General features: G+C 41.7%; 2 protein-coding genes across 3 annotated transcripts in view; one reads left to right on the top strand and one right to left on the bottom strand.

Moving 5' to 3' along the window:
• Positions 1-8,384: 8,384 nt before the first annotated feature.
• Positions 8,385-27,968, top strand: naa20 (N-alpha-acetyltransferase 20, NatB catalytic subunit). Of its 2 annotated transcripts, none has more exons than XM_041182997.1 (6): positions 8,385-8,593; positions 11,201-11,225; positions 12,285-12,375; positions 15,825-15,960; positions 16,057-16,202; positions 27,753-27,968. In XM_041182997.1, the coding sequence occupies exons 1-6, from the start codon at positions 8,541-8,543 to the stop codon at positions 27,797-27,799; spliced, it is 498 nt and encodes a 165-aa protein (XP_041038931.1). In that variant the 5' UTR covers positions 8,385-8,540; the 3' UTR covers positions 27,800-27,968. The 2 variants fall into 2 exon arrangements, with proteins under 2 accessions (XP_041038931.1, XP_041038930.1); XM_041182996.1 differs by lacking the exon at positions 27,753-27,968 and adding an exon at positions 16,634-17,666 and having other exon boundaries at positions 8,390-8,593.
• The window catches only part of crnkl1 (crooked neck pre-mRNA splicing factor 1), a 34,312-nt gene continuing 27,463 nt past the window's right edge, over positions 21,144-27,992 (bottom strand). The window contains exons 11-14 of the mRNA XM_041182995.1: positions 27,151-27,390; positions 23,113-23,214; positions 21,916-22,164; positions 21,144-21,484 (exon numbers count right to left, since the gene is read on the bottom strand). Coding sequence (XP_041038929.1) covers positions 21,293-21,484; positions 21,916-22,164; positions 23,113-23,214; positions 27,151-27,390 — 783 coding nt within the window. The 3' untranslated portion in view covers positions 21,144-21,292. The remainder of the gene's footprint in view (positions 21,485-21,915; positions 22,165-23,112; positions 23,215-27,150; positions 27,391-27,992) is intronic.

A 27,992-nucleotide genomic window follows, 5' to 3' on the forward strand; every position in this document is an offset into this window, starting at 1 on the left:
GTTTGTCTCTGTTTGGCTCTGCCAGGCTCTGTTTGTCTCTGTTTGGCTCTGCCAGGCTCTTTTTGGTTCTGTTTGGATCAGTTTGGCTCTTCCAGGTTCTGGTTGGTTCTGTTTGGCTCTTTTTTCACTCCACCAAGCAGTTTAGCTCTGTTTGACTCTGACTCTGTAAGGCTCTGCTTGGCTCTCATTTGCTCTGACATGCCCTGTTTGGCTCTGTTGGGCACTGTTTGGCTCGGCTTGGCTCTGTCAGGGTCTGTCTGGTTCTGTATGGCTCTCTTTGGCACTGTTTGGCTCTGCCAGGCTCTGTTTGGCTCTGCCAGGCTCTTTTTGGTTCTATTTGGCTCTTTTTTCACTCCGCCAAGCACTGTTTGGCTCTGTTGGGCTCTGTTTGCCTGTTTGGCTCTGCCATGGTCTGCTGGGCTCTGTTTGGCTCCCTTTGGCACTGTTTGTCTCTGGTTGGCTCTGTGTCACTCTGTTTGGCTCTCTTTGGCTCTGTTTACCACAGCCAGGTTCTGTTTGGCTCTGTTTGTCTCTGTATGGCTCTTCTAGGCTCTGTTTGGCTCTGCCAGCCTCTTTTTGTCTCCCTTTCACCCTGTTTGGCTCTGTTTGGTTCTGCCAGGATCGGTGTGGCTCTGTTTGGCTCTTTTTGGCTCTGATTGGCTCTGGCGGGCACTGTTTGAGTCTGCCAGGCTCTGTTTGGCTCTGCGTTGCACTGTTTGCCTCCGTTAGGCTCTGCCAGGCTTTGTTTGGCTCTGTTTTGCTCTACTTGGCTATGTTTTGCTCTGCCAGGAGCTGTTTGGCTCTGCTGGGCTCTGTTTGGCTCTGCATGGCATTGGAACATTCTGTCTGGCTCTGTATGGCTCTCTTTGGTGCTGATTGGCTCTGCCAGTCTCTGTTTGATTCTGTATGGCTCTGCCAGGCTCTGTTTGGCTATGCTTGGCTCTGACTGGCACTAGTTTGCTATTTATGGCTATATTTGGCTTTTTCAGGCTCTGTTTGGCTTTTCCAGGCTCTGTTTGGCTCTGCCAGTCCCATTTGGGCACTGTTTGGCTCTTCCAGGCTATGGTTCACTCTGTTGGCTCTATTTGGCTATGCCAGGCACTGTTTGGCTCTGTTGCACTCTGTTTGGCTCTGCCAGCATCTGTTTCCCTCTGTTTGGCTCTGGCAGTGTCTGTTTGGCTCTGTTTGGCTCTGCCAGGCTATCTTTGGCTCGGTTAGGCTATGTTTGGCACCATTTGGCTCTGCCAGGCGCTATTTGGCTCTGTTTGACTCTTTTTTGCTCTGTTTGCCTCTGCCAGGATCAGTTTTGCTCTGCCAGGCTCAATTTGGATCTGTTTGAATCCGTTTAGCTCTGCCATGCTCTGGCAGGCTCTGTTTGGCTCTGTGTAGCTCCTTTTGGCTCTGCCAACTTCTGTTTGAATCTGCCAGGCTCTGTTTGGCTCTGTGTAGTTTTCTTTGGCTCTTTTTGGCTCTGCTTCACTCTGTTTGGTTCTACCAGTTTCTGCCTGGATCTGTTTGGCTCTTCCAGTCTTTGCTTCACTCTGTTTGGCTCTGTGTGGCTTTGTTTGGCTCTGTTTGGCTCTTTTTCACACTGGTTGGCTCTGTTTGTCTCTTCCAAGCTCTGCCTGGATCTGTTTGTCTCTGTGTGGCTCTGCTTGGCTCTGTTTCACTCTTTTGGGTTCTGTTTGTCTCTGCCAGGCTCTGTGAGTCTCTGTTTGGCTCTTTGACTATGTTTGTCTCTGCCAGGATCTGTTTGGCTTTGCCAGGCTCTGTTTGGATCTGTTGGTCTCTGTCGAGATCTACCAGGCTCTGTTTTGCACTGTTTGGCTCCGTTAGGATCTGTTTGGCACTGTTAGGCCCTGTTTGGCTCTGTGTGGCTGTGCCTCGCTCTTTGTGGCTCTGGTTTGGTCTGTTTGGCTCTATTTGGCTCTGTTTGGCTCTGCTAGTCTCTATTTGGCTCTGCCACTCTCTGTTTGGCTTCGTTTGGATCTGTTTGGCTCTCTGCAGCTTTGTTTTGCTCTGCCAGGCTCTTTTTGGCTCTGTTTGGCTCTCCTTGGATCCGATTAGTTCTGTTTGGCGCTGTTTGACACTGTTTAGCTTCGTTTGGCTCTGTTTAGCTCTGTTTGCCTCTGCCACGCTCCGTTTGGCTCTGTTGGACACTGTTTGGCTTCACTTGGCTCTGTTTGGCTCTGCCAGGCTCTGTTTGGATATGCCTGGCTCTGTTTGGCTTCTTTTACCTCTGCCAGGCTCTGTTTAAATCTGCCAGGCTCTGCTTTGGCCCTGGTTGGCTCTGTGTGACTTTGTTTGGCTCCTTTTGGCTCTGTTTCACGCTGTTTGGCTCTACCAGGTTCTGCCTGGATCTCTTTGGCTCTGCCTGCCTCTGTTTGGCTCCTTTTGGTGCTGCCAGGCTCTGTCTGGCTCTGCCAGCCTCTGTTTGGCTCTGTTTGTCTCCTGTTGGCTCTGTTTGGCTCTATATGGCTCTGCCAGGTTCTATCTAGCAGTATGTGGCTCTGGTTGGCTCTGCGAGCCTCTGTTTGGCTCCCTTTAGCGCTGCCAGGCTCTGTTTGGCTTTGCTGAGCTCTGTTTGGATATGCTAGGCTCTGTTTGGCTACATTTGGCTCTGTTTGGCTATGCAGGGCTCTATGTGGCGCTGTTTGCATCTGTTTGGCACTGCCAGGGTCTGTTTGGCTCTGCCAGGCCTTGTTTGGCTCTGTTTGTCTCCCGTTGGCTCTGTTTGGCTCTATATGGCTCTGCCAGCCTCTGGTTGGATCTGTCTGGCTCCCTCTGGCGCTGCCAGACTGTATTTGGCTCTGCGAGGCTCAGATTGCCTATGTTTGGCTCTGTTTGGCAAGCGGAGCCAAACAGAGGCAACAGAGCCAAAGGGGGCCAAACAGAGTCTGGCAGAGCCAAACAGAGCCTGGCAGAGTCATACAGAGCAAAACAGAGCCAGACAGAGCCGAGCAGAACCAAACAGAGCCAGAAAGAGCCAAACAGAGCCAAAGAGAGCCAAATAGCACCTGGCAGAGCCAGACTGTGCCAAGAAAATCCAACCAGAGCCAAACAGGACACAACAGAGCAAAACATAGCCAAACAAACCCAAACAGAGCCTAGCAGATCCAAACAGAGCCTGGCAAAGCTACGCAGAGCCAAACACAGCCTGGCAAAGCCAAACAGAGCAAAACAGAGCCAGATAGCGCCTCCCAGAGCCAAACAGAGACCAACAGAGACAAAGAGAGCCTGGCAGAGCCAAAAAAAGCCAAACAGGGCCAACCAGAGTCTGGAAGAACCAAGCAGATCCAAACAGAGCCAAAAATAGCCTGGCAGAGCCAAATGGAGCCAAACAGAGCCTGGAAAAGCCAAACAGAGCACACAAGGTCCAAACAGAGCCAATCAGAGTCAAACAGAGCCAAATAGCGCCTGGCAGAGCCAAACAGTGCTCAAAGAGCTATACAGAACCAGATGGACTCTGGCAGAGCCAAATAGAGCCACACAGGGCCCAACAGAACTGCACAGGGCCTGAAAGAGCCAAAGAAAGCGAAGCAGAGAAAAACAGAGCCAAACAGAGCATCCCAGAGCCATACAGAGCCAATCAGTGCCAGACAGAGCAAAGCCAAGCAAAAAAGAGCCAGAGCCAAACAGTGCCTGGCAGAGCCACACAGAGCCAAACAGTGCCAAACAGACCCAAAGAGAACCAAGCAGAGTCAAACAGAGCCAAACATAGCCAAACAGAGCCAAATAGCATCTGGCTGATCCAACAAAACCTGGCAGGGCCATACAGAGCCAAACAGACCCTGGCAGCACCAAACAGAGCAAAAGAGAGTCAAACAGAGTCAAACAGAGCCTCACAGAGCCAAACATTGCCAACCAGTGCCAAACAGAGCCAAACAGACCCTAGCAGCACCAAACAGACCCAAAGACAAACAAGCAGAGTCAAACAGAGCCAAACATAGCCAAACAGAGCCAAATAGCACCTGACAAAGCCAAACAGAGGCTGACAGAGCCATACAGAGCCAAACAGACCCTGGCAGCACCAAGCAAAGCCAAAGAGAGCCAAACAGAGTCAAACAGAGCCAAACACAGCCAAACAGAGCCAAAGGGACCAAAACGGAGCCAAACAGAGCCTGCAGAGCCAAACAGATCACGACAGAGCCAAACAGTGCCAAACAGATCAAAACAGAGCCTGGCAGAGCTAAAAAGAGCCAAACAGAGCCAAACATAGTCAATCTGAGCTTGGCAGAGTCAAACAGAGCCAAACAGAGCACACTTGGAGGCTGAGCTCCAAGCCATCATCAACACCTTCACCGAGGCATATGAGAGCATAAGCCTTACACTAAACATCCATAAGACAAAAGTCCTCTACCAACCTGGGCCCCCACACTGCACTGCCCCCCACCCCGGTTATCAATATCCAGGATGAGGCTTTGGACAGAGTCCACCACTTTCCATGCCTTGGGAGCTACTGTCTACATTGGCATTGGTGGTGAGGTCTAATACTACTTTCCGTGTGCCAGCACAGCCTTCGGCCTCCTGAGGATGAAAGTGTTTGGAGACCAGGACCTCAAACCCAGCACCAAGCTCATGGTCTACAGAGCAGTAACGATACCCGCCTTCCTATATGGCTCAGTGACACCATGGTACCTCAAAACCCTGGAGAAGTGCCAACTGTGCTGCCTCTGCAAGATCCTGCAAATCTACTTGCAGGGATAGGCGTACCGTCAATGTTCTCTTACAGGCCAACATCCCCAGCATGAAAGCATTGACCACACTCCATCAGCTCCACTGGGTGGGCCACATTACCCGTATGCCTGACACGAGACTCCCAAAACAAGCACTCTACTCGGAGCTTCAACATGGCAAGCAAGCCCCAAGAAGGCAGCGGAAATGCTTCAAGGACACCCTCAAAGGCTCCTTGACAAAGTGCAACATCCCCACTGACATCTGGGAATCCCTAGCCCAAGGCTGTCCGAAGTGGAGGGAAAACATCCAGGAAGGAGCTGAACACCTCGAGCCTCATCGCCAAGGGCTGGCTGAAATCAAGCGTCTACAGTGAAAGGAGCAGGTGGCAACCTAGGCACCCCACCCACCCGTTTGCCCCAAACACCATCTGCCCCACCTGTGACAGAGGTTGTAGGTCATGCATTGGACTTCTGAGTCACCTGAGAATTCATTCTTAGCATGGAAGCAAGTCATCATTGGCCCTGAGAGATGGCCTAAAAGAGAAGAGAGAACCTATAATAAAGAGTATGACTGTTCCCAGGGAAAAGGAATTCACACAACCATTCAGATCAGGACGCAGGTGAGAAATTAGATCACACTCATAAAACTGAAGAAGAAGCTTGCTATTGGAGAACAGAGTAACATCATCTTGCTCAGACTATACCAGAAGATCTTTCCTGAAAATTTGAAAGAAAATGGGTACCCAAGGAAAGGTGTTCTGAAACCAAACAATGTCATCCTGATGGGTGGAACTGAGATTTGCGGCCAGGAGCAATCCAAATCAGGAGGACACGCAAAGGAAAAGATGTTACTTGTATGTTCTACCACAGTCGCGAAGAGCTGTAGCTTTTCTCAGTAAACCATGAGATGAAAGAGGCATCACTAAAAGTTGAAGGTTGCCTTCCAATCAGAAGCAAGAACATCTGATCCTAATCTATTTGGAGTGTTTTGATCGGATGGTTGGATGCTTTGAAGATTTTGAGTATCACATCACAATTGACTCAGCGGTGAAACCAATGATTCATCCCCAAGGTAAAGTACCAATAGAACTAAAAGGGAAGCTTGAAAGAGAGCTCCAAAACGAGGGAAGAAAGTGAGCACCAGTGTCACAGGGCCTACAGATTGAATAAAATCCATTGTTGTGAGAGAGAAGCCAAATGGATGGCTAAGAATTTAGCTGGATTGCAAAAATCTTAATCAAGCAATAAAGAGGAATCACAACCATATTCCAACACAAGAAGAGATCACTTCAGCACTGGCAGGGGGCAAAGGTTTTCAGCAAACTTGATATCATGATAGCTACTGGAACATGAAGCTTGATGAGGAATCTTCTCTGATGACAACAGTGGTCATAGTCACATGAGAGGAGTTTCAGCAAACTCAAAGAAGTAGTATGCAAGGAGACAAGTCTGTCAGGCAACAGCAGGAAGAAGCCTGCCACTCTACAAAGTAGATGCTTCTACAAAAGGATTGAGAGCAATGAAAGCCAAACCAAATGAAAGCCAAACCCATGAACTGGAGGTACAATTTTACCACCTGAGCAATACCATGAATATTGATTTTTTTGAGAAAAGAAATCAAGCTAGAATTACACAAATAACTTGTCAGTCACCATCAGTGGTGTAGTCTCCATGGCAACACCACTTGCCAACTAATCAGCACTCTCTTCATGTACAGTATAAATTGTTGTTTTCCCCTTATATTGGTGTTCTTGCGAGTGTCCTGATGAGCGTAAGACGAAAAGCTTAGACATGTCTCTTTTTTCAGCAATATTCAAGGTGCTCTGGTGGAGCCAATAATGAGCAAAACCCAATTACAAATCCATACCAACACTGAAAACTCATTGTAAGCATGAGCAGTACCTGTTACCCCTGTTATGCAGCACTGTGATCATAATTTAAATGTTAAACACATCATGCTTCTCTATATCTTTGGAAGTACACAATAATTGCTATTTTATAGAGTGTATAATGTTGTGGTTGCTCCAATTGGGTTCTCACAAAGGTTTTTTGAAAAACTTTTTATGTACCATTTTTTTCCCAGTAATTGAAATTTCTCGTATCCAAAATGAGAAGTTAAACATGTTTAGCATGATTAAATTTATGATTTTAATTTTCTCATGTCATTTTAGTGCCTTCATTAAAGACTTTTTTGATAGATCTCAACTCCAGCTCCCCCAACTTCCCATGTTTCTCAATACCTCCCCACAGAAATCTAGGCAGTTAATCATTGAACTCGCTTACAGTATCTCTTTTATTGTCTTTCCTGTTAATTTATTCCTCAACTCTGTTATCTTTGGGGTGAATCATCTCCCTGCCTCGTGATGTACTCCAAATTTCTTAAGCTTTAATTTGTAGCATTTGCTTTTTGACCTCTTTGCTAGTGAACAATTTGGCAGAAGGGTCACTTTGTCCATTCTCTCTCTAAGCTTGAAAACTTGAAGTCTTACCTTTTCCAAAGAGAAATTTCATTATTAGTCAGTAAGAAATGCTAACTTATTTTAGTTAGATAAGAAACTGCAATTCCATTTTTTAAAAAGTATGAGTCAATTTAAAATGATTAATTTTATAATATCTTGCCGATTGTTGAATTGCATACAACACACAAACAGGACAGGGGAGAGAGGCCTGACTCCAGATTTAATTGGAAAGCTTTCTGATTCCCACCCATTGATTGAAACCGTGCCACAGGTGTTTGTGAAGAGCAGTCAGATCCAGTTGCTGATTCCCTCCCCAAACCCCATTTTGGAGAGCACATGCACCATGTAGGTGTGCGGTACTCTGTCAAAGGCCTTCTCCTGATCCAGGCTGATGAGGCAGGTGTCCACACCCCTGTCCGGTACATAGGCAATTGTATCCCTGAGTAGCACGAGGCTGTCAGAGACTTCCAGCCGGGTGCAGCGCAGGTCTGGTCAAATAGTCAGCAGGTCATTCAACATCTATGGAAAGAAAAGCAAGAGCTCATGTCTCAGGCATGTGTGATATTGCATCAGAACCATTTGCTTTTGTACTTTTAACTCATTGTTGCCCTCAGAAATTGCATCACACTCAGAATTGTCCTGGTAATGAGTTCAATTTTCAAAATACTTGGTTCTCTGAGAAGATATTCTTTAAGCAACAGCCTCTAATTATCTCGGTTGATTACTACATGTGCTAAAAATTAGACACAAATGCGCAAACAAAAATGTCAAACTGTTGGCAACTCCATCATTCCCTGCATCAGAAAGTTCTCTGATCAAAGTTGCACTTGGGGCCAGGAGAGAGGGCGGGGCTGGGACCAGGGGCCGGGCCATGCACGGGGCGGGACCAGGCGGGGCGCGCGACTGAGACCAGGGCGGAGCGAGTCCGTGGGCATGGTGGGACCGGGGGGGCTCGCATCTGAGACAAGGATGGAGTGCGGGCCTTGGGAGGGGCTCGGAGCTGAGGGGCGGAGGCCAGTTGCGGAGCGAGTGTGAGGGCGTGGCGAGGGCTGGGGCTCGGTTCTGAGCCGGCTGCGGGGCCATGGAAGGGCTTGGTCTCGGGCTGAGGGGTGGTGACTGGGGTGGGGGTGAGTGGGGGAACGGGTCTATGGACGGGGCGGAGTCGTGAAAAAGATCGGGGCTGTGAAGAAGATCCAGGCTGAGGGACGGAGCGAGCCCACGGTCAGGGCGTGGCTGCGGACGGGGGCGGGGCCATGCATTGGGCGGGACCAGGCTGCCAGCCGCCTGACTGGAGGAAGCGCGCGTATGCTGTGTGCGTCACTGGCATTCAGCTTGCGCCGTTCCCTGACATCAGGTCCGGTGGAAAGGTGAAAGGTTCATTTCCGGTGAAAAGTTGGTTGCCGCAATGACAACGTTACGAGCGTTCTGTTGTGATGATCTTTTTCGCTTCAACAACATGTGAGTAAACTGCAGCGTGATAGGATTACACAGAGTGAAATCTACCGAGTAACAGTGATGTACAGAGCGGCTGCAGTCGAATCACATTTTTGAGGATACAACGCAGCAGGAGGACACTCGGCCCATTGTGTTTGTACTGGATTCTGTTAGATCTTTCCAATTTGTTCCAATCGTCTCCTGCCCTGTCCCCATAGCCCTGTAAATATTTTAACCTTCGAGTGTTCATCCAATTCCCTGTTGAGAGTTACTGTCGACTATGTTTCCACCAGCCTTTCAAGCAGCGCGTTCCAGATCACAACAACTCGGCATGAGATTCTTTTCTTCATGTTGCCTTGGGTGCTTTTGCGAATCATCTTAACTTTCTGTCCCCTGGTTACCCCTAATATCACAAGATTGTATTCTTCTGAGCATCAATCCATGGCATAATAACATGGGATGCAATGGCATGCAGAGTAACAGTAGATGAAGAAAGGTCAACAAAGTGAATTGGAAAAATTGATGTGAGAAAAGCATAGCTTGACAACAGAGGCTGGTGAGGTAGGAATGAAGGCTGGCAACATTGCAGAGATGTAAATAGACAGTCTTGATGACTGAGTAAATATGAAGGCTGAAATTTAGCTCAGGATTGAACTGAACATCAAGGTTGCACATAATATTGTTCCCCCTGAGCGAGAGTCCAGGGAGGAGAGTGGAATCAGTGACAACAGGGCAGAGTTTGTGGAAAGCACTGCACTGAGACCAATAACTTTGATGATCTTAATGTTTGGTTGAAGGAATTTGTGGGTCATCCATGACTTCATGTCACAGAGGCAGTCTAATGCATGGGGCTAATGATAAGACTGAGAGAAGTTGTGGTAGAACATAAGAAATAGGAGTAGGCCATTTGGCCCCTCAAGCCTGCTCCACCATTTAATAAGATCATGGCTGATCTGTCCCAGGCCTCAATTCCTCTTTCGTGCCAACTCCTTATAACCCTCAAGTCATTTCAAAAATCTATCTACCTCCTCTTTAAATACTTTCAGTGATCTAGCCTTCACAACTCTCTGGGGTAGCAAATTCCTTCGCATCTTAGTTTCAAATGAGTGCCCCCTTATCCTATAACTTTGTCCCCTAGTTTGAGATTCCCCCACCAGTGGAAGATGCGATTGATCAGCTTATATATGGAAACTGGCACCATGCATGTGGACAATGTCACCAGGGGACAACATGAGGAAAATAATGGGGCAAGGATTGATTGTTGGTTGACTCTGGGCTGACTAGTTGGCAGGGTGTGAGAAGCTTTTGCTGGAGATATACTGGTTGCTTCCAGAAGGGTAGGAAATGGACCACACAAGGCTAGTCCCACAGAGCTGGACAACAGAGGAGAGGCAATGGAGCAGAACAATATGATACACTGCGTTAAAAGCTGTGGAAAAAGAAAATAAGACAGAGGGCATAATATACTAATCACAGAGGATGTTATTCACAGCTTTGGCTAATGTAGTCTCAGTCGTAGCTAAAGTGGAGGGATGCAAGCAAGGAGTTTCTGTAGAAATCTATATAGAACATACAGTAATATACAACATGACAGGACTAATTAAGAGATTCAGCAACAAGTGTGTTTATAACTAAGTAATGTACAGAAACATAACCATATTTATAAACCAAAATGAGGGATTCTGCCTCGGTTTGGCATTTCAGAGATTGGATGCCTTATGTTGGGAACTATTCCTTCTCAGTAAAATGAATCTGCACATGAGATGCAAAAATTACATGTTTAACCAGTTCATTTGCATGAGCACTTTTCCCTGAATATGTGATAGCCAGGCATAAGCACAGAATTCTTTCATTGTGATGGTTGCTGACTTCTAGAATGTGTCTGTGCAGAGCAGCCAGGCATTTGAATTAGTTGCAAACTGCTAACGTAGCTTCCCATTCTATCCACAAATGTACTCTGTGTGCCACTATTCAAGAATCATGTTGCAACATACAATTGAACTCTGTTTCAGACTTTAGCATTTGGCTTTCTCGGAAGGTGAAACCACCAAAGCCACGCAGAGGTATCCATGGAAGGGACCAGCAAGAGATATGAGTTTGCTTGTAACCTTAAACTTTACTCATTTCTCGGGGAGATGAATGTGTGCAGAATGTACTGTCAAGTACATGTTTTGCTTAATGTGTGAAATTAGGCACTGATGATAGTGTTCACATGCACACAGTTGGTAGTGCTGACTTCTCCTGTTGCTGATTGAAGGAAACTAAAACGTTTCAACTTGTTATTGTAAATCCTAGCCGAAAGCCACTTGTAAACTTTGTCCAATGCCTGACCCTAGATGTGACTCAGTATTATTACTACACATCTTCCACTATTGTATGACATTTGCAAAGTTTACCTTATTAAGGTGAATTGCCTTAAATAGCTTGGTAAAAAGGTTTGGCAAAGTTTGTGCCACAGTGATATATATGACTTCAGGATGTATTACTTGGCCCTAATGTCAGTGTGGTGAAAGTGTTGCAAGGCTTTTCTTGGAGTTTTTCCAACAAAACCCCTGGTTGTGAAGCTAATGTCAGTTAATATTTTAAACAGGAGACTGAACCTCTTCTAATTTGTTACTCTTTTGTTTGCAGAAACCTGGATCCGCTTACAGAAACTGTATCCTTGTAATCATTCATTATCACATTGGCTTCCTGTGGGGAACCTTGATTTAATATAATATTCAGTGACATTCAACAGAATACTCTGGCCCTTTATTTTGGAAATCATGATTCAGATTGGGGATATGTAGGAACAAAATGATGCTTTAAATTCATATTTGGTTTATGCCTGGCTTTTGGCATAAACATGTTTGGTTAATAAAACCTTACTGATGGACTTGGTATAGTTTAGTCCTTGTGACTAATTCTAGTTGTTAACTGACCTTCAGTTGATGTCTTACATGTTTAGAATCTTCACAAGTAGCGTTATTCAATAACATTCAGCTATTCTACCAGGTAGTGCTCTCACTATTGGATTTACCTTGGAGCATCCTGAGAAGCCACCTTCTCATTTTAGCTGCTATTGCCCCTTTCAGATTGAGCTTCAATAGTCTTAATTCATTTGACCTTGTGCATTCACGTGATCACTAGAACAGCCATAGTTTACAAAAGTACTTCAGCGACACCTGAGCTCTCTGGTTATATTACTTGTATGGAATTGCAATTCTTTACTTACTGCAAGGTTTGTTCCGTGTAATCCAGTCATTTGGAGACAGGGACTGGCAGATTTCTTGAGGTCAGGCGTTCTAGGTTAGCACTGACATTACATTAAACTCAGCATTGATTATTATCAGCAGGTCATTTTGAAGTGGTGGGTACTAGTTTAGGTTGCAAACCCTTGAACGCCAAACGCCAGTCGGCATTGCTGTTAGTAATCTTTTTAGAAGCTGTAAATCCAGAGGCAGGTTGAAAGACAGCTGTAGAGCTGGGAAATGTGTTGAACGAAGGCAGGAGAAAATAGGATTTATGTTAGAAATCAGAAATGAAAGAGAATAGTTCGGACAGAAAGATTGCTTTTGGCCAGCCTCCCTATCAAATGTCAGGAACTGTAAGCGAATAGAAGTTAAGTTTATGGAATGTCTGTTTTAGATTGGTTGATTTATTGTAAACTGTATAGACTACTATAACCTGACCTTTTATTAGGCTTTTCTTTTTTTTTTCCTTAAGTAATAAATAGTATGGGATCCCCTTCTACCTGCAATATCTAGCTCATTGGCCGGAGTACTTCATTGTTGCAGAGGCCCCAGGAGGAGAGTTAATGGGATACAGTAAGGATCCAGTGTCATGATCATTAATGTGTTCTACAAATGTCAGACAAAATAACATATTTCTATGATTGTCAGATGTACATTTTGGTAGTTTAACTGGTTATATTTTATGTTTACTGACCTGCTAAGCACTTGCAGCATTTTCTGTTTTTATTTGAGGCTACTCGCAACTTTGGTGTCGTATTTGACCCTGAGATGAGTTTCTGACCACACTTCTATGTCATCACTAAGACCATCTATTTCCATCTCCGTAAATTCGCCTGACTCCAACTCAGCTCATCTGCTGCTGAAGTCCTCACCTGTACTTTTATTACCTCTAAATTTGACTATTCCAATGCACTCCTGGGTGGCTTCCTATCTTCTACCTTTCATAAACATAAGGTCATCCAGAACTCTCCTGCTTATAACTTCTCATTCGTGCCCGGTCCAGTTCACACATCACTCTGTGCTTGCTGATCGACATTGGCTTTCAGTTAAGAAATGGCTCAGTTGTAAAATTCTCATCCTTGGTTTCAGATCCCTCCACAGCCTTCCCTATTTGTGTAACCTCCTCCAGCCCAACAAACCTAGGAGATACCTGTGTTCCTCCAATTCTGGACTCTTGCGCATTCCTGATTTTTAATTGCTGTACCATTGCTGGCTGTACCTTCAGTTGCTGAGGCCCTATGCTCTAGAATTTCCTCCACCTCTCTCTCTTTTAAGACACTCCTTAAAACCTTCCACTATGACCAAGCTTTTGGTCATGTGTTCTAATATCTCCTTTATGGTTTGATGTCAGACTTTGTTTGATAACACTCCCGTGAAGCACCTTGGGACATTTTACTATCTTAAAGGTGCTATTTAAATGCAATTATTGTTGTAATAAAATTTTATGTTAGCATATCAAGTTTCCACGTTTTGTTCTCCACAGTTGACTTATTTGTATTTTTTTTAGAAATGCCAAATCTGGTTTATTAAAAAATAATACATTGAGCACTCATTTTGACCCCATTACATTTCTTCAAAAAGGTGCAAAGCAATGAGAAGTTCTCCTAGAACACAAAATACTGGAGTGAGAATGTCTGTTGTTTCTTGACTGATATCAGTGTGAATTCATCCTGTGCTTACTTAACAGCAGTCTTTGTATCCTTAGCTGGACAGATACCTACACTTTACGTGGGATAAAGTTCTTTACTTTGTAAAATCCTCTGAAATTGCCATGAATGGTGTCAGCAGAAATTTGCTACTTATATAAAAGTGTACATTATCTCTTCATTGCCCCTTTCCAGCACACATTAGCCAGAATTTCCCGGTCGGCGAGCAGGGGGCAGGAGACAGGGCCAATTGAGGCCATTGACAGAGTCATTAAAGTAATTAATGGACCTGCCTGTCCAACCTTAAGGTTGGCAGGCAGGACAGGAGCCCCGGCGGGCATTATAAAAAGCATGAAACCTCAACCAAGGACGGGGGAAGGTTTCATATAGGTGTTTAAAAATGTAATCAAAGTGTATTTAAAAGTGAAAGCTATGTCCCAACTCATGTGACAGTGTCACATGAGGGGACATGTCAGCGAAATGTTTTTTCTATTTTTCAGATTTTTTACTGTAGAGCCGATCTCCCTGAGGCAGCACTTAGCCTCAGGGAGATGAGTGCACTCTTCCGTGCACATGCATGAAAGAGTGCACTCTCAGCTCAGGGATTCTCTCCCCCCCCCCCCAACCCATCCCGCACAGGGAGCGCATAGCGCTTCCGTGCGGACATCATGCTGGACAGGCCTTAATTGGCCCACCCATGTAAAATGGCGGCGCGCCCCTGATCGGAGGCGTACCTCTGTGTGCCCGCTCTTAAACCTCCCAACCAATGGGGGGGGAAATGCTGCCCATTAAAACTTATATTCCAGAGAAAGGAAAAAACAAAAAGATAGTAATTTGCAATGTCTGAAAAGCACAACAGTACTACAAGAGTGGGAATATCTAGAACTTTTAAATTGATTATAGCTGTCTACATCTCAAAAGACAAACACATCATGACCTGCATTCTGAACAGCAATTAAGCACTTGACTTCACTGTGATTACTTAAGAATCATTAGACTCTAGGCCTTAAAGGCACACATCTTAATCTTAAAAACCAAATAATGAAGTCTGTGTTGTATGGTGTAATCCCCATAACCTTATGAAATAGCACATTGTCTGATTTAGTTGCAAGCATACGCTTGAATGTATTTAAAAGAGCTTTGAATTTAGCATGGCAAATTTTCCTGTCATACCTCCGTGTGTTGTGCCTTGATCTGATCAACTCCTATTTGATGGCAAAGCATTCCTCAACTACCTAAGTTCATAAAAATACATACTTTTCACCACTTAACCTGTACTGGAAATGCTGTTTTAAAATGGATACATGCCACTTGACCAGCCTTGGTTCCCAGATGACTTCCATGTTACTTTTCATTCTGGTGGCGGAAGAATTTTGGGTTGCATTCATAAAATATCTTTTAACCGATGGTTGAATTGAAGCATTTCTCAGTGTATAAGTGGATCAAAGGAGGATACAGTGAAAATTTCCACATAAATTTTAGACATCATAAAGTAATGTAGTATCACAGTCTGGGCTCAAAAGGCAGATAACTTCATCTATAGATGTCTTACTATTTTAATTAATAAATTGATTTGAAGTGAAGTGGCAGGGAGGTGTTTCCATTGTGTCCACTGTATTGTTGTCTGGAGCCCAATGTTTCTCTTTAAAAATATTGTTTCTTCTACTTATAATTCACGTTCATCTGCGCTGACCTTTGATTGTTGGACAGTTTTCACTATGGATCACAAGTCCCAAAACTGTTGGTAAAATATTTGAAATGTATTAATATTTCCAAAAAAGAATTGGAAACTGACCTAAATAAATCCACATAGTGTGGAGCACGAAAGCCGAAAACCTTGAACAAATTATGGTATTATTTAGTTGCGCCACGTAAGATATTGGTGCAACGAGATTTGCATTCTGCCACCCCTCAACATGTTTATCTCCTACAAAATTAGCAGTTTGTCGCCAGGGAATCCATCGAGCACCTAAAGTGGTACATATTGGCAGCATTGATTCAACTTTTTAAACATGAAACCTAAAGTTTTAAAAGATTTTGGGGCTGCTAACTGGTACGGTGTTTAAATGTTTTTAGAAATTTATTTTTAATACTAAAAGTTTTTCTGGCAGTGAGAGGCAGATGATTAGAGCCATGTGCAGGCAGCTGTTTTGCACACACCAAGATCCTACAAACAGCCACTGGGTGTGCTAGGCAACTTTAGTTGGGTTTGCAAAATAGAGAAATTGGATAAATAAAAATCAGTAAGTATGATCAGAGGTTGAAAGCTGTTTGTAAAATGCAGTGAGAGTATTGGTTGGACCTGAAACTTCTGTGAATTTCAGTGATAATGTTTAATGAATAGAAGGATCTTAATGATTGATTCTTCTTTTTAAGTTATGGGGAAAGCTGAAGGATCCGTGGCAAGAGAGGAATGGCATGGACATGTGACGGCTTTATCTGTAGCTCCAGAATTTAGACGCTTGGGACTAGCAGCTAAACTAATGGAACTACTGGAGGAAATATCTGAAAGGTTTGTGTATTTATTTTACCAATTAATATATATGAGATATAAAATATACTTATTAAAATTATCAGGAATTGATGAATACTTTGTCTTTCACGATAGAAAGGGTGGATTCTTTGTGGATCTATTTGTACGAGTATCCAATCAAGTAGCAGTGAACATGTACAAACAGCTTGGCTACAGTGTCTACCGAACTGTGATAGAATACTACTCAGCTAGCAATGGAGAACCTGATGAAGACGCTTATGGTATGATTGTGAATTTCTGGGGAATATATTTAAAATAAAACACTGGTAACTCAGCGATAACTGTGGTACAGATTAACATGTGGGCCTTGCACTGATTGCTTTCTGTATTAGTTTAAAATGGGATATGAAAAAATCTGGATTTATCAGAGAGTTCATTTGTGAAGCTTTTCATTTTCGTGAAGTTCCTTTTTAACTGTGGGTACTTATCTCACTGACTGAGTTACGAGTGTGAAGAGCACGAGTGTTGGGAGTTACCAAAGATGATGTCTCTTTCGCAACTGACAGCCACTGGTAGAGCTTTTACTGTGATTTGCAATTGAGAAAATATCTTTATGAATTATATTTTTAATGAATTGTGTTAAGCAACTTCCATAAAGTTGTTTTTTTTTGTAAACTCTCTCCCTTCTAATTGTTTTTGTCTTCTATAACAGATATGAGAAAAGCCTTATCAAGAGATACAGAGAAGAAATCAATAATACCCCTTCCTCACCCAGTTAGGCCTGAAGATATTGAATAACTTTAAGCTGTGGCTCTTGGGCAATTTATAAACTTAAAAAAAAACTATAATTTTACTGTTTTAATATGAGAATGCTAAGAGTTGCAAGTAAGTCTGAATATTTTATTAAAGGACAGAGTATTCCTCAGTGTTTCAGTACTGCGGATAAATTATTAATTATTTTTAAAGAGAAGTTTGAGGCCCAATTTCCCACATTCAGTTTATAGTCCTAAGAGCCACAGCTTTATCATGAAATGTTTGCATTTAGCAATTTTCTTCCCTAGCGGATAATAATAGCCCTTGAAATACATTATGTATGTATATGCAAAGAGATCTTGTATTTACTTCATAAATGTTTGTGTAACATTTAATTTGTCACTTTTGTGATATTTATGATATGTTTGAATGTTGGCAGCTCCTCTTTGAGGCTCAGTGTTTGGTTGAACAGTTGTAGGCAGAAATGTCTAGGCTGCCTGTTGCAGAGAACAATGTTTTGCAGCAGCTGAGAGAGTTTAATTTGTAACACTGGTGTTGCACGCAAGTGCTGTGAATAACTTCATTACAGTGTATGTTTTTCACTGGGAAAAGAACTATCTAACGAATTTATACTGATAATGTTGACACTTTAAACTCTTAAGGCCTCTAGTACCTTTATGGAGTTTTTTTCTGCCATTAACTAGATACAGCAGAAATCTGTATAACAAAAAGCAGCAATTTTTTCATTTGCTGTGTTAGTCCAGCTATCAGCCAATTCACCTGGGGGTTTGAAGGGAGAGTGAAAAGGGAAGATGAGGAAATTCTATAGTCTTAGCAGTCCAACCTTTTGATGGGTCAAAGTGGGGATGGGGTTGGGAGGGGGCAGAGAATCTCATGTATTGATATAAATCAGGGCTTCTTTAAAAGTTTCATTTTTGCTCAGTTTTATTATATTACCAAGTTGCTGCAATAAACTGTCAAGTTTCAAATGATCCTATTGGTATAAGTGTACAAAATCTGCACTGATTCAATATTGAGGTCTTGTAATTTGTCTTGGGAGAATTCCAGTCTTAGGATGAAAGAATCCTGAATTACTGTGTCGCACAAGGTTCTCAGTTGCGAAACAGGCAGGAGGAAATAGTTATGGGCCAATGTTTAAATTTTATTTTTTGTACATATGCAAACTGGGAAAAAATTATGAATAGTTTGCTCCAGTCAAAGTTTGATCAAGGCTGCCTGGAACCTTAAATGGCAAAGAAGCATTTTTATCTGTTATGTCTTTGCTACCTCCAGACTGGATTATCCCAATGCACTCCTGGCTGGACATGCATAATCTACCTTCCATCAACTTGAGGTCACCCCAGTGTCCTAACTTGTACAAATCCCTTTCACCCTCCACACCTGTGCTTGCTGAACTACATTGGCTCTCAGTTAAACAACTCCCTCGATTTTATCCTTGTTTTTAAATCACCCACCGCCCCCACCGCATCTCTGTAATCTCCAGCCCTACAATCTTCCAGAGTATCTATGTTTTCTGATTCTGGCTCCAGCATTTGGTGCCTAGGCTGTAAACTCTGAAATTGCCTCTGCATCTCTACCTTGCTTTCCTCCTGTAAACACTCCTTAAAACTTAGCTCTTTGATCAAGCTTTTGGCATGTGCCCTAATATCTCCATACGTGGCTTGGTGTCATTTTTTTAAACTGCCTCTGTGAAGAGGCTTGGGACATTTTATTACCTTAAAAGTGCAATATAAATACAATTTGTTGTTACCAGTCTGGATAAGATTTGAACGTTTTCAGTGGAAAAATGTCTACACGGACTCATTGTACTTTTTCACACTCATCTGGATATCAGTATGGAACTATTGAGGTAGTAGCTGTAGTCTTTCACTATAATTTTCACTTGTGCTTCTTGTAATAGTCACCTTGCATAGTCCCATGCCCATTTCGTATAAATAAAATTAAATCATGTATACAGTCAGGGAATGCCTTGAGAGACAGCCCATTCATTGTTGTTATATGTACTGGAATTGATAAAGGTTAGTTTCTCCTCAACTCATAACCTATATATGGGGGGGGGGCTGTTCACAGGGGAGGGAACTATACAAGGGCAGCTCATGGTTGAAGTATACAGGGAGTGTGGGAGACAGTGAATTTCTGGGGAAGGAATCAGTGCTGGAACTGAGGAGGAGAGATTCAGGGAGGATCCACTTTTTAAAAAATACATACATATATGGCATCTGTCTGTCTCTCTCTCATGCACACACAGGCATCCTAAGATTCACCTTCATTACCTGATACAGAAGTAAAGACTTAGAGACACTTATCAACACATCCCACAAAGAGGGAGCACTGGCTCTGTCTACCCTGTGCCCCCACCCCACCCACTCATCCCAGTCAACAGCTCAACCCACCCTCTTGCAGCTCCCTTTACCTCACTCTGCCCAGAGTTCAGTTAGCTCTCCTCCTACTGTGCTTGGAATTAACCTGCTGTTTCTTTCGCTCATGCTTTTCCTTTTGTGCATTTTGACATTAAAGAGAGATATTTAAAACCCTTTTAACTGGTTGCACAAAATTTCAGTAGGGACACAGACCTGTAAAACTTGTATTTAAACTGCTCCCATTCTGTGTCTATTCCAAACATGCCTTTATCAATCTCCATCTGTCGGTGTGTCTGTGTCACTGCACTCGGATCTGCCCCTCGCCAGCATTTCATGTTCCTCTTTAAAGCTTGTCTTGAAAACCATGCACTCCAGGCTACATATAACATGGGGAAATTAAGTGGACTTTGGATCTTTTTAGTGGGAACATTCTAGAATAATCAAAAAAAGCAAGCACAAATCTAGACTTAGATTTTGATGTGATGCAGTTTTCAATTTTTGGCTGCCCATGAAGGACTCCAAACTGAGCATAGAAACAGTAGGCCTGAATCTACAAACTGCCCTTAGACAAACTAAAGAAGGAGCTCCCTAACTTAATTCCAAAAATTCTCTCCACGTACCAGGAAACCTGTCCCGATCCTTGTGTGTCACTAATGGTGTGTACAGCACACTGCCAGAGAGTTGACAGTGAAGTACTAGTGACAAAACTGCAGAGTCTGCTGATCAGTTTACATAAACAGATCTGTATTGTGATAGACTGAGTACACCAAGTACTGAGACGCAGCTAAATGAAATCCTTTGCTGCTTTAGAATTCTGACTTCGACCTTCGTAGGCCAGATACTAGACTTCCTTCAGATGCAAGCGGCAATTGACAGTGACCAAGTTCAACTTGGAAAACTGGCCATGGTGAAATGCCTTAATGATACAGTTCCTTCAAACATGGAAAGTCAGAAAAATCAATTTTGACTAGGGTACAACTACCTATTTTTATCTGAGAGTAACACTGTGGGAAAGGAATATTTGCCCAGGTAACGTACACCATGCCAGTCAATTACTTGGAGCTGGAGAGAGGCAAGAAGGGTGGAATTTATCATCTAAAAGTGTACTCTCCCCACTGAGAAAAACCATGAAAGAGGTGTGTGCTGCAACATAACAATGGACATGGTTACAAATAACGATATAAGGAGACTGAAACATTGCTAAAATGGATGATGGTGACTCTACCGATTGATGTTTTCTGATCCTATCTACTGGAGGTGTGATCACAATATACTAACACCTTCACAACAGTTTACTGTTCCTTAGTGTACCTTGGAATCAAGAAACTGAAAGCTGGAATAACAGAATTTTTCTGAATTGTAAGGACTATCCAAAGCTTCCTGAACCTTGAAACATGCTGACATGGCCATTGACAGTGTCGGAGAAGGTAGAGGTGCCCCTGCTCTGACCTTACTGCACATTCTGGAAACGAGTATCCATTCAGCAACAATGAGAGTATGGGATAAGGGACTCTCAGTTTTAGTTAACTTTTCCTACTGCTTTGATAAGAAACAGAAGAGAACATTTCCATTCCAAATGGGAATGGCAGCATAGTGGTTATGCGACTGGACTGGTAATCTAGATATGATGTCCTTGAAAAAGGAGTTCAAATCCTACCATGGTGATTGGTCAAGATTGAAGTACAGATGAATCTATGGTTAGGTTTGGGATAGTTGTGTCAGCAAATGAACCATAGCTGTTTGAGAGGCATCACCCAGCAAGGGTCCCTGCAATAGTGATTATTATAAATACTGGCCAGTTTTATCCTGTCCATAGCCAGAGGTGCTGAGGCGCCAGCACAATTAGCTTACCATGATCTTTATGGCCCAATATAGAATACAATTTATGAGCAAAACAACATATTTTTAAACATTATTTAACAATTGGGAAATCATTTTGAGAGATCACTGTCACCAGCTGGCTGACCAAGAATGCTTTAGTAATGAACTTTTGCAAAGTATTTAGCTTGATAAATTACTCTGATCTCAACTGAGGATAGTATAGCAAGAGATCTTAACAATAGCACAAGAAATGCAGAAAAATAAACCTTGGGTACAGAAACTTATTTAATAAACAATTTGTAGACAGTTCTGGCTGTTCAAATATTGTACAAAAAATTAGAAAACATTTTGGAATAAGTGGGAAAATGAAACATAACAGCAAAACAGTGGGGAAGGTGTCAGCAAAGATTTTCCAGTCATCGGGGTTCATTTTCATTCTTATCTGTCTCTTTGTCTGGATTATCTTCTGGTTCTTGATCTTCTGGTTCTTTCTCATCATGCAGTTGTTTCTTCCAGAGCTTGGCCATAGCAAGCAGTTTGAGGTTTGGCTGATTGGCAGCATCTTCTGGGAAGATGTAATCATAATACTCTTCCCAACCAGCATCCGTCTGCAAGTTGAGAAAATTATAGGAAAATATTACTCGGAGAAAATCAAATCTACTATCCTAATCTCATCAAACTTACTATTCTAACCGTGCTATCAGGAGTCCAAAATAATGAACCAATTTATACATTTTTTTTGGAGAGAGGTAAATTTTCCAAGCACTAACCTTCCCTATGTCCTGAATTGGGTTAATTTCAGTTGCAAAATAAAGTGGGCAAATGGCTTAAGATTTATGGGGCATTTATTTTTATTTGAAGAAATTAAATCTCTAATGTTAATTTTTCATCAGTCTTGTAGCCCTCTACAATACTTCAATAGATCTAGTCAATGATATAGTTGGCTATTAGTTTAACAGCTATAAGGATACATTTCAAAGATCCTCCTTTATCACTCTAATAGAAGCAACTTTATGGACGCTTTGGAAAGGGTCCTTACCCCATCTTCTGCATGAAGCTTCCTTCTCTTCTTGACACGTTCTGGCATGAGTTTTCGAACCCTATCTTGTGAAGACTCTGTGCCAAATTCTGTCTCAAAGTCTCTCCAGGACTCCAAGAATATGAGTCGCTCTTCCTTTTCCTCACAGTTCCGTAAAGACCTGTTTGCATCCTCGTAGATTTGTCGGCATCTGGATATGCGTTCTGGCACATCCACGGATAGCTCAAATTGAACATAACTGATCCATACCTATAGAAATGAAAAACATGCATTATCATTCAAAGGTTTGAAAGGACAAAAATGCAAGAGAACAGAAAACTTTACTTCCATTTCCTCCAGTCCCAAACTGACATATACCTGAAGTGTGAATGTGAAAATATGAATGTGAACGTAGAGACTAACAGCAGAACATTATAAAGGAGTAACCCAATAATTGGGATCAGGTAGAGTCAAATTCATGGAAGTGTTTACTAATTGTTTAAATAGCAAAATTAGACTCTGAATCGTTCACTTCTGTCAGGAACTGATATTTTGTGGCTTTAATCTGACACTGATGACAGCTCCAACTATTGCTGTGACTAATTTTTTTAAACATCCAATGAGATATTTTTCAGGAAATTACCTGAAGTTGACACATATGAACTACTTTGTACAAAATATTCATATAATTCTCATTTATAAAGCACGTTACCATAATTACATTGGAGGTGGTGCAACAAAGGTTCGCCAGTTTGATTCCTGGGATTAGGGGATTGTCCAATCAGAAGAGATTGAGCAGAAAGGGCCTATACTCCATGGAGTTAAGAATGAAAGCTGATCTCATCAGAACGGTCTGGGAAGCTATTTTCCCCGACTAATGAGTCTAGAACTAGTCTCAGGATAATGGGTGGCCTTTCTGGACTGAGATGAGCAGAAATTTCTTCATTCAGAGGATGACTCTCTACCAAGAGGGCCATGGATGCTCAGTTGTTGGACATATTCAAGACCAAGATCAACAAATTCTTGGAATCTAATCAAGGGAAAAGGGGATTGGATGGAAAAGTGGAGTTGAAGTCTAAAATCAGCCAAGACCTTATTTAACGTTACTGAGTCAGGTCTAGGAGTTGTATGGCCTATTCCTTCTCCTATTCCCTATGTTCTTATAAAATTTGTTACAATTCCAGATACGTATAAAGGTCCTATGTATAAGTAGCACACCTTAACATGTTGAGTACGTTGAAGTAGGCGTCTGTATAAGTTTCTTGTTCTTTCAAATTCTTCCTGTTCAATTTCAAAGTCTATGTAGGACTTCCACAGAACCTGAAAAGTAATGCAGTTAATAAAATGACCTAACAAAACTTTTTTTAAATATAAAACTTTAGAAGTTGATAACATTAAAGATTGTTGAACCTTCAAAATGATGGGCTGTTAATACATCAGGTACTGTTACAGCCTAAAACAAAACAGGGGATGAACTAGTCCAAGACCAGCCTATTAAACTGTCTAGTCCTGGGACAAAAATCTACAGATCTTCTCAATACCATACCCCGAGTTGTACTTGAGTTTGGTTTCTGAAGGCTGTTAGTGACACCTAAAACAATACTCAAGCAGTAATTTGATACAGTATATTAGAGTTTATTTCTGTATTTTGCACCATTTTGTCAAGTATAGACACATCTCTCCATGTCCCATCTCCCTGCTTCCAAAAATGAAAGCAGGTCATGCACCTCAAGATCAATGAAATGTCTAACCCCTTTAGAAGTAATAATCTGAAGTAAAATTTGAGGGAACAGAACGGGGGATTATATAAAGATTCTCAAGGTTTTGCATAACTCCAAATCACTCTCTAACAACTATTATTTTTTCCCCTTCATTCATTAACTTTTATAAAAATCCTTAAATATCACAATCATGACTTTTAGAATGGAAGGACTGCCTCCAGTAACTCATCACAAAGCTTTTAAAAAAACATTTTATAAAAATAAAAGCTTGCCCTCTTGGCTGCTGCTATACAAAGTTATTAGGTTTTTGGTAACAAAATACAAAACCCAAAACAAACTGCTCACCATCCTGCAGAAATAGTATGTTACTTTTTAAAAACAACATAAAAAAAAAAGTACTCTGCAATAATTAATACTAATAAATAATTTATTATTTTTGAAACACTTGTTTTTGGATTAGTGTTAGGTTTTTGAGCAGTTTTTATGCCACAAATTAAATGCACTATTTAAAGGGCTAAGTTAACAATAACAACACAAGAATATCATTTTAATTCTATTTTCTATTAATTTTATGGCAGGATCATACAAGACCAATGATATATCAAAATGGAAGCTTTACTGAAGTGCTTGACATTCCTCCTAATGTCATTGGGTCTTACAGATGGGTGGCTGAAGGAACAAAAATGAGATGGAACTTGGAAAGGACCAAGTGATAGAGAACAGAAGTTCAAGTATACATTTGCCTTTAGTGGAAAGGACAACAGCTGGCTATATTTTTCTTGGGCTTTAGGGTTATCATGAGGGCTAAACAAAGTCAGAGCGAACAGGTGATTCCAGAGAGACAGCTGCATTACCGGAGTGGGTTGCTGCTTGATTGTTCAATACAGAAAGATCTAAAAGTACTATATTTTGGGAATTAGAGTGAAATGAAGTATTACCCAAACAACAAAGATTTGGTGGCACAGATAAAGAAAGGTAAATGGGACTCTCTGGGAAATGAATATAAAATCACAAGGAGGACATCAAATTTGTACTATTCATAGTTGAAATATTGTGCACAGATCTGAATATGCTATTATTGGATGAATTTTATAGAGCCATGGGAAGAGTACAGCAAAAAATCACCAAAATAACACCATGAATGAAAGATCCTTGTGACAAAGACAGGATTAAAAATTGGTGTGTTTCCCCCATGGAACAAAGTATAAATGGGAGATTAACAAAGCTTTTCAAGATTGTGCAAGGGAGAGTAAATAGAGAAAGCTGGTTTCCCTTTGGAGAATTGAAAATAAGGAAGCAAAAGATTAATGTTAGAAAAATGAAGAGGAATTTGAAGACATCCACCCCTCTCCCAAAGGGGGAGGTTAATTAGGACATGCAATCTTTACCATAAGTGTTATTGACATTGAGGGATCTTTAAAATGCTTTTGGATCTCAAAAAGAAATATATATAACAAAAAGAGGAAAATGAAACTAGGCTACTTGTTACAACATCGAGTATTGGATGAGCAGAAATCTCCTCAGATTAAATATTGGGAAGACTGAAGCCACTGCCTTTGGTTGTCGTCGCAAGCTCCAGTCCCTCCATCCCTCTCCCTGTCCTAAGTGTCTATGAGGCTGAATTAAACTTCACAACTTGGCTTTATATTTGATTCTGAAATGAGATTCCTACCAGACATCATCTTCATAATCAAGACTGCCTATTTTCACCTCCGTAACTAGCCTCGTCAAACTTTGACCTTGCCGTCGCTTATCTGCTGCAGAAACCCTCATCCATGCCTTTGTTAACTCTACACTCGATTATTCCAATGCATTCTTGGTCTGTCTCCCACATTCTAACCCCTGTAAACATGAGGGCATTCAAAATTTGCTGTCCATGTCCTAATTTGCACAAAGTCCCGCTTAATCATCACCCGCGTGATGATTAAGGATTAAGTGGAATGCCCTTTCAGAGAGCCAGTGTAGACTCGATGGGCCGAATGGTCTCTTGCACTGTAAAGATACTGTAACACTATGCTTGCCGATTTACAATGGCTTCCAGTCAAACAAAGCCTCAATTTTAAAATTCTCATCCTTGTTTACAAATTATTGCATAACCTTCGTCCCTCCCTATCTCTACAATCACCTTCAGCCCAACAACCACCCTCTCCACCCCGTCAGATCTCTGTGCTCCACCAATTCTGGCCTCTTGAGAACATTTGGGATTTTAATCACTCCACCATTGACAGCCGGGCCCTCAGCTGCCTAAGCTCCAATACTTGAAATTTCTTCCCTATATTTCTCTGCCTCTTTTTCCTCCTCAAGAGGCTCCTTAAAATCTACTTGGTTGACAAAGCTTTTGGTCATCTGGCCTAATATGTGGCTTACTGTTAAACATTTTTCCATAACACTCCTGTAAAGTACCTTAGGATGTTTTAAGTTAACTACACTATACAAATGAAAGTTGTTGTTGTAGATAACTCCAGTTCAAGAGCTAGCACCAGCACAATGGGCTGAATGTTCTCCTATTATGCCATAATTGCTATGATTTTAAAAATCATGAAATGAGATATAATCAACATACTTGGAGTTAGCTGAGGTGGGAATCTTCAGTATATATTTTGTTTAAAATCTAAAATGGTTACCTTGTCACAATGGGTGTTTAATCATACTGTAGATCATACTGTTTTCAGATTGCTCAACAGAAATTCTATAATATTAATGAAAATCCAATAAAGCATTTAAAAGCATGAGGTGACTAGCTAATTTTCAAATACAGAATGCTTACAGACACATGATTCAAGAGACTTTAACTTCCTAATCCATCAGTGGATTGTTCAAAACAAAAACAAAAAATGCTGGATAAACTCAGCAGGTTTGACAGCATCTGTGGAGAGAAAGACCAAGTTAACGTTTCGAGTCCGTATGACTTGAAAGAGCTCTGAAGAAGAGTCATAAGGACTCGAAACGTTAACTCAGTCTTTCTCGCCACAGATGCTGTCAGACCTGCTGAGTTTCTCCAGCATTTTTTGATTTTGTTTCAGATTTCCAGCATCTGCAGTATTTTGCCTTTATCTTAGTGGATTGTTCAAGTTTCATTTAAGTTTGAACATGATTTTCTTTTCTTAATCTTATTGAGACATCACTTCCCAGAATAGAATGAAGCTTTCAAGTATATCCAGATTTAAAAGTAACACAATTTCTAATCATTGGGATGAGTCTGATTGAAAGTTTTTTTTTTACATTACCAAGGTAACAAAATGGTTATATACAGGCATAAAGGTACATAATGTAAATTCTCCCTCTACACTTCAATAAAGCGATGCAAGAATTAGTTAGAATAATGTAGTTATAACCATGCATCTTAAAGCTAATCACTGTTTACTGCAAGAGTTGAGCAACCATCTGATTCCTAAATTCATGATATCGTTAATCGCTTAAAATTGACTGTTCGATGTTGCAAATAATACACTTATTACTAAATGTGTTGCACAATGCATGTGATCATGTTTGTGAAACCTACTAATAACATTGGAGAACTGACTAGGTTTCTTACCTCTGGCATATCTAGTCTAGGTTGGCCAATTGCCAGCTCGTAGATGGCACGAGCACGTTCAACATCACCAAGGATGGTCTCCAACTCAGCAAACTTAATCCAAGTAGTGCAGTTCTCTGGAGAAAACTCCAGGTATTTCTCATAGAGTTTCCTACACCGGTCAAACTCACGAAGCTGGAGCTCCAGCTCAATGTACCCTTTGAACAGCTTGTTCTTTGGACATTTTCCTATGCCAGTACCCTGAAAGAGCACAAAAGAAAAACTCTAACAAATTATTATACATTAATATACAGCTTTTCCTGATCCAGAATAAGACATCTGCTTTATTTGACCAGATATTTGCAACAGTAAAATAGAAGCAGGCCTCTCACAGTCCAGCATAATATGACATGATGTGGGAAGATAGACAATTTTATAATGGCCTTCCAGAAATGAGAAGAATATACATCTTCATTTGACTGGAAAAGAAGTAATTCTAAAAGCTTCGGAAATCTAAACAAAAGCTGTAAATAGACAGGTCAATTAACGTCCAGAGAGAGAAAATAACCAGGTTTCTGGCGAAGGATTGTGCATAAAATGATCCCTGTCTGTTTTCTTTTCAGATGCTAACTGGTTTGCTGTGCATTTCCACCATTTTGTTCTTGTTTGAGCATGGATGTCGTCCAACTGAACTAATGTTTGACCCAAGAGAATTCTGATGTCAGCATTTATCCAACCAATGGCATAGTGGTTTTGTCACTGCACTGGTAATCTAGAGACATAGGATAACGTTCTGGATCACCACAACAGTGGGTTTTGAATTCAATAAAAATCTATAATTAAGAGTCTAATGATAACGATGA

The sequence above is a fragment of the Carcharodon carcharias genome, chromosome 2 (genome assembly GCF_017639515.1).
Source record: "Carcharodon carcharias isolate sCarCar2 chromosome 2, sCarCar2.pri, whole genome shotgun sequence".
Classification (NCBI taxonomy): domain Eukaryota; kingdom Metazoa; phylum Chordata; class Chondrichthyes; order Lamniformes; family Lamnidae; genus Carcharodon; species Carcharodon carcharias.

Bases quoted from the DNA above. Each gene is read 5' to 3' on its own strand.
- naa20 (XM_041182996.1), top strand. From the start codon at position 8,541: ATGACAACGTTACGAGCGTTCTGTTGTGATGATCTTTTTCGCTTCAAC. The intron at 8,594-11,200 runs GTGAGTAAACTG...TTTTGTTTGCAG, and splicing joins CTTTTTCGCTTCAACAACAT to AAACCTGGATCCGCTTACAG. The intron at 15,961-16,056 runs GTTTGTGTATTT...CTTTCACGATAG, and splicing joins CTGGAGGAAATATCTGAAAG to AAAGGGTGGATTCTTTGTGG.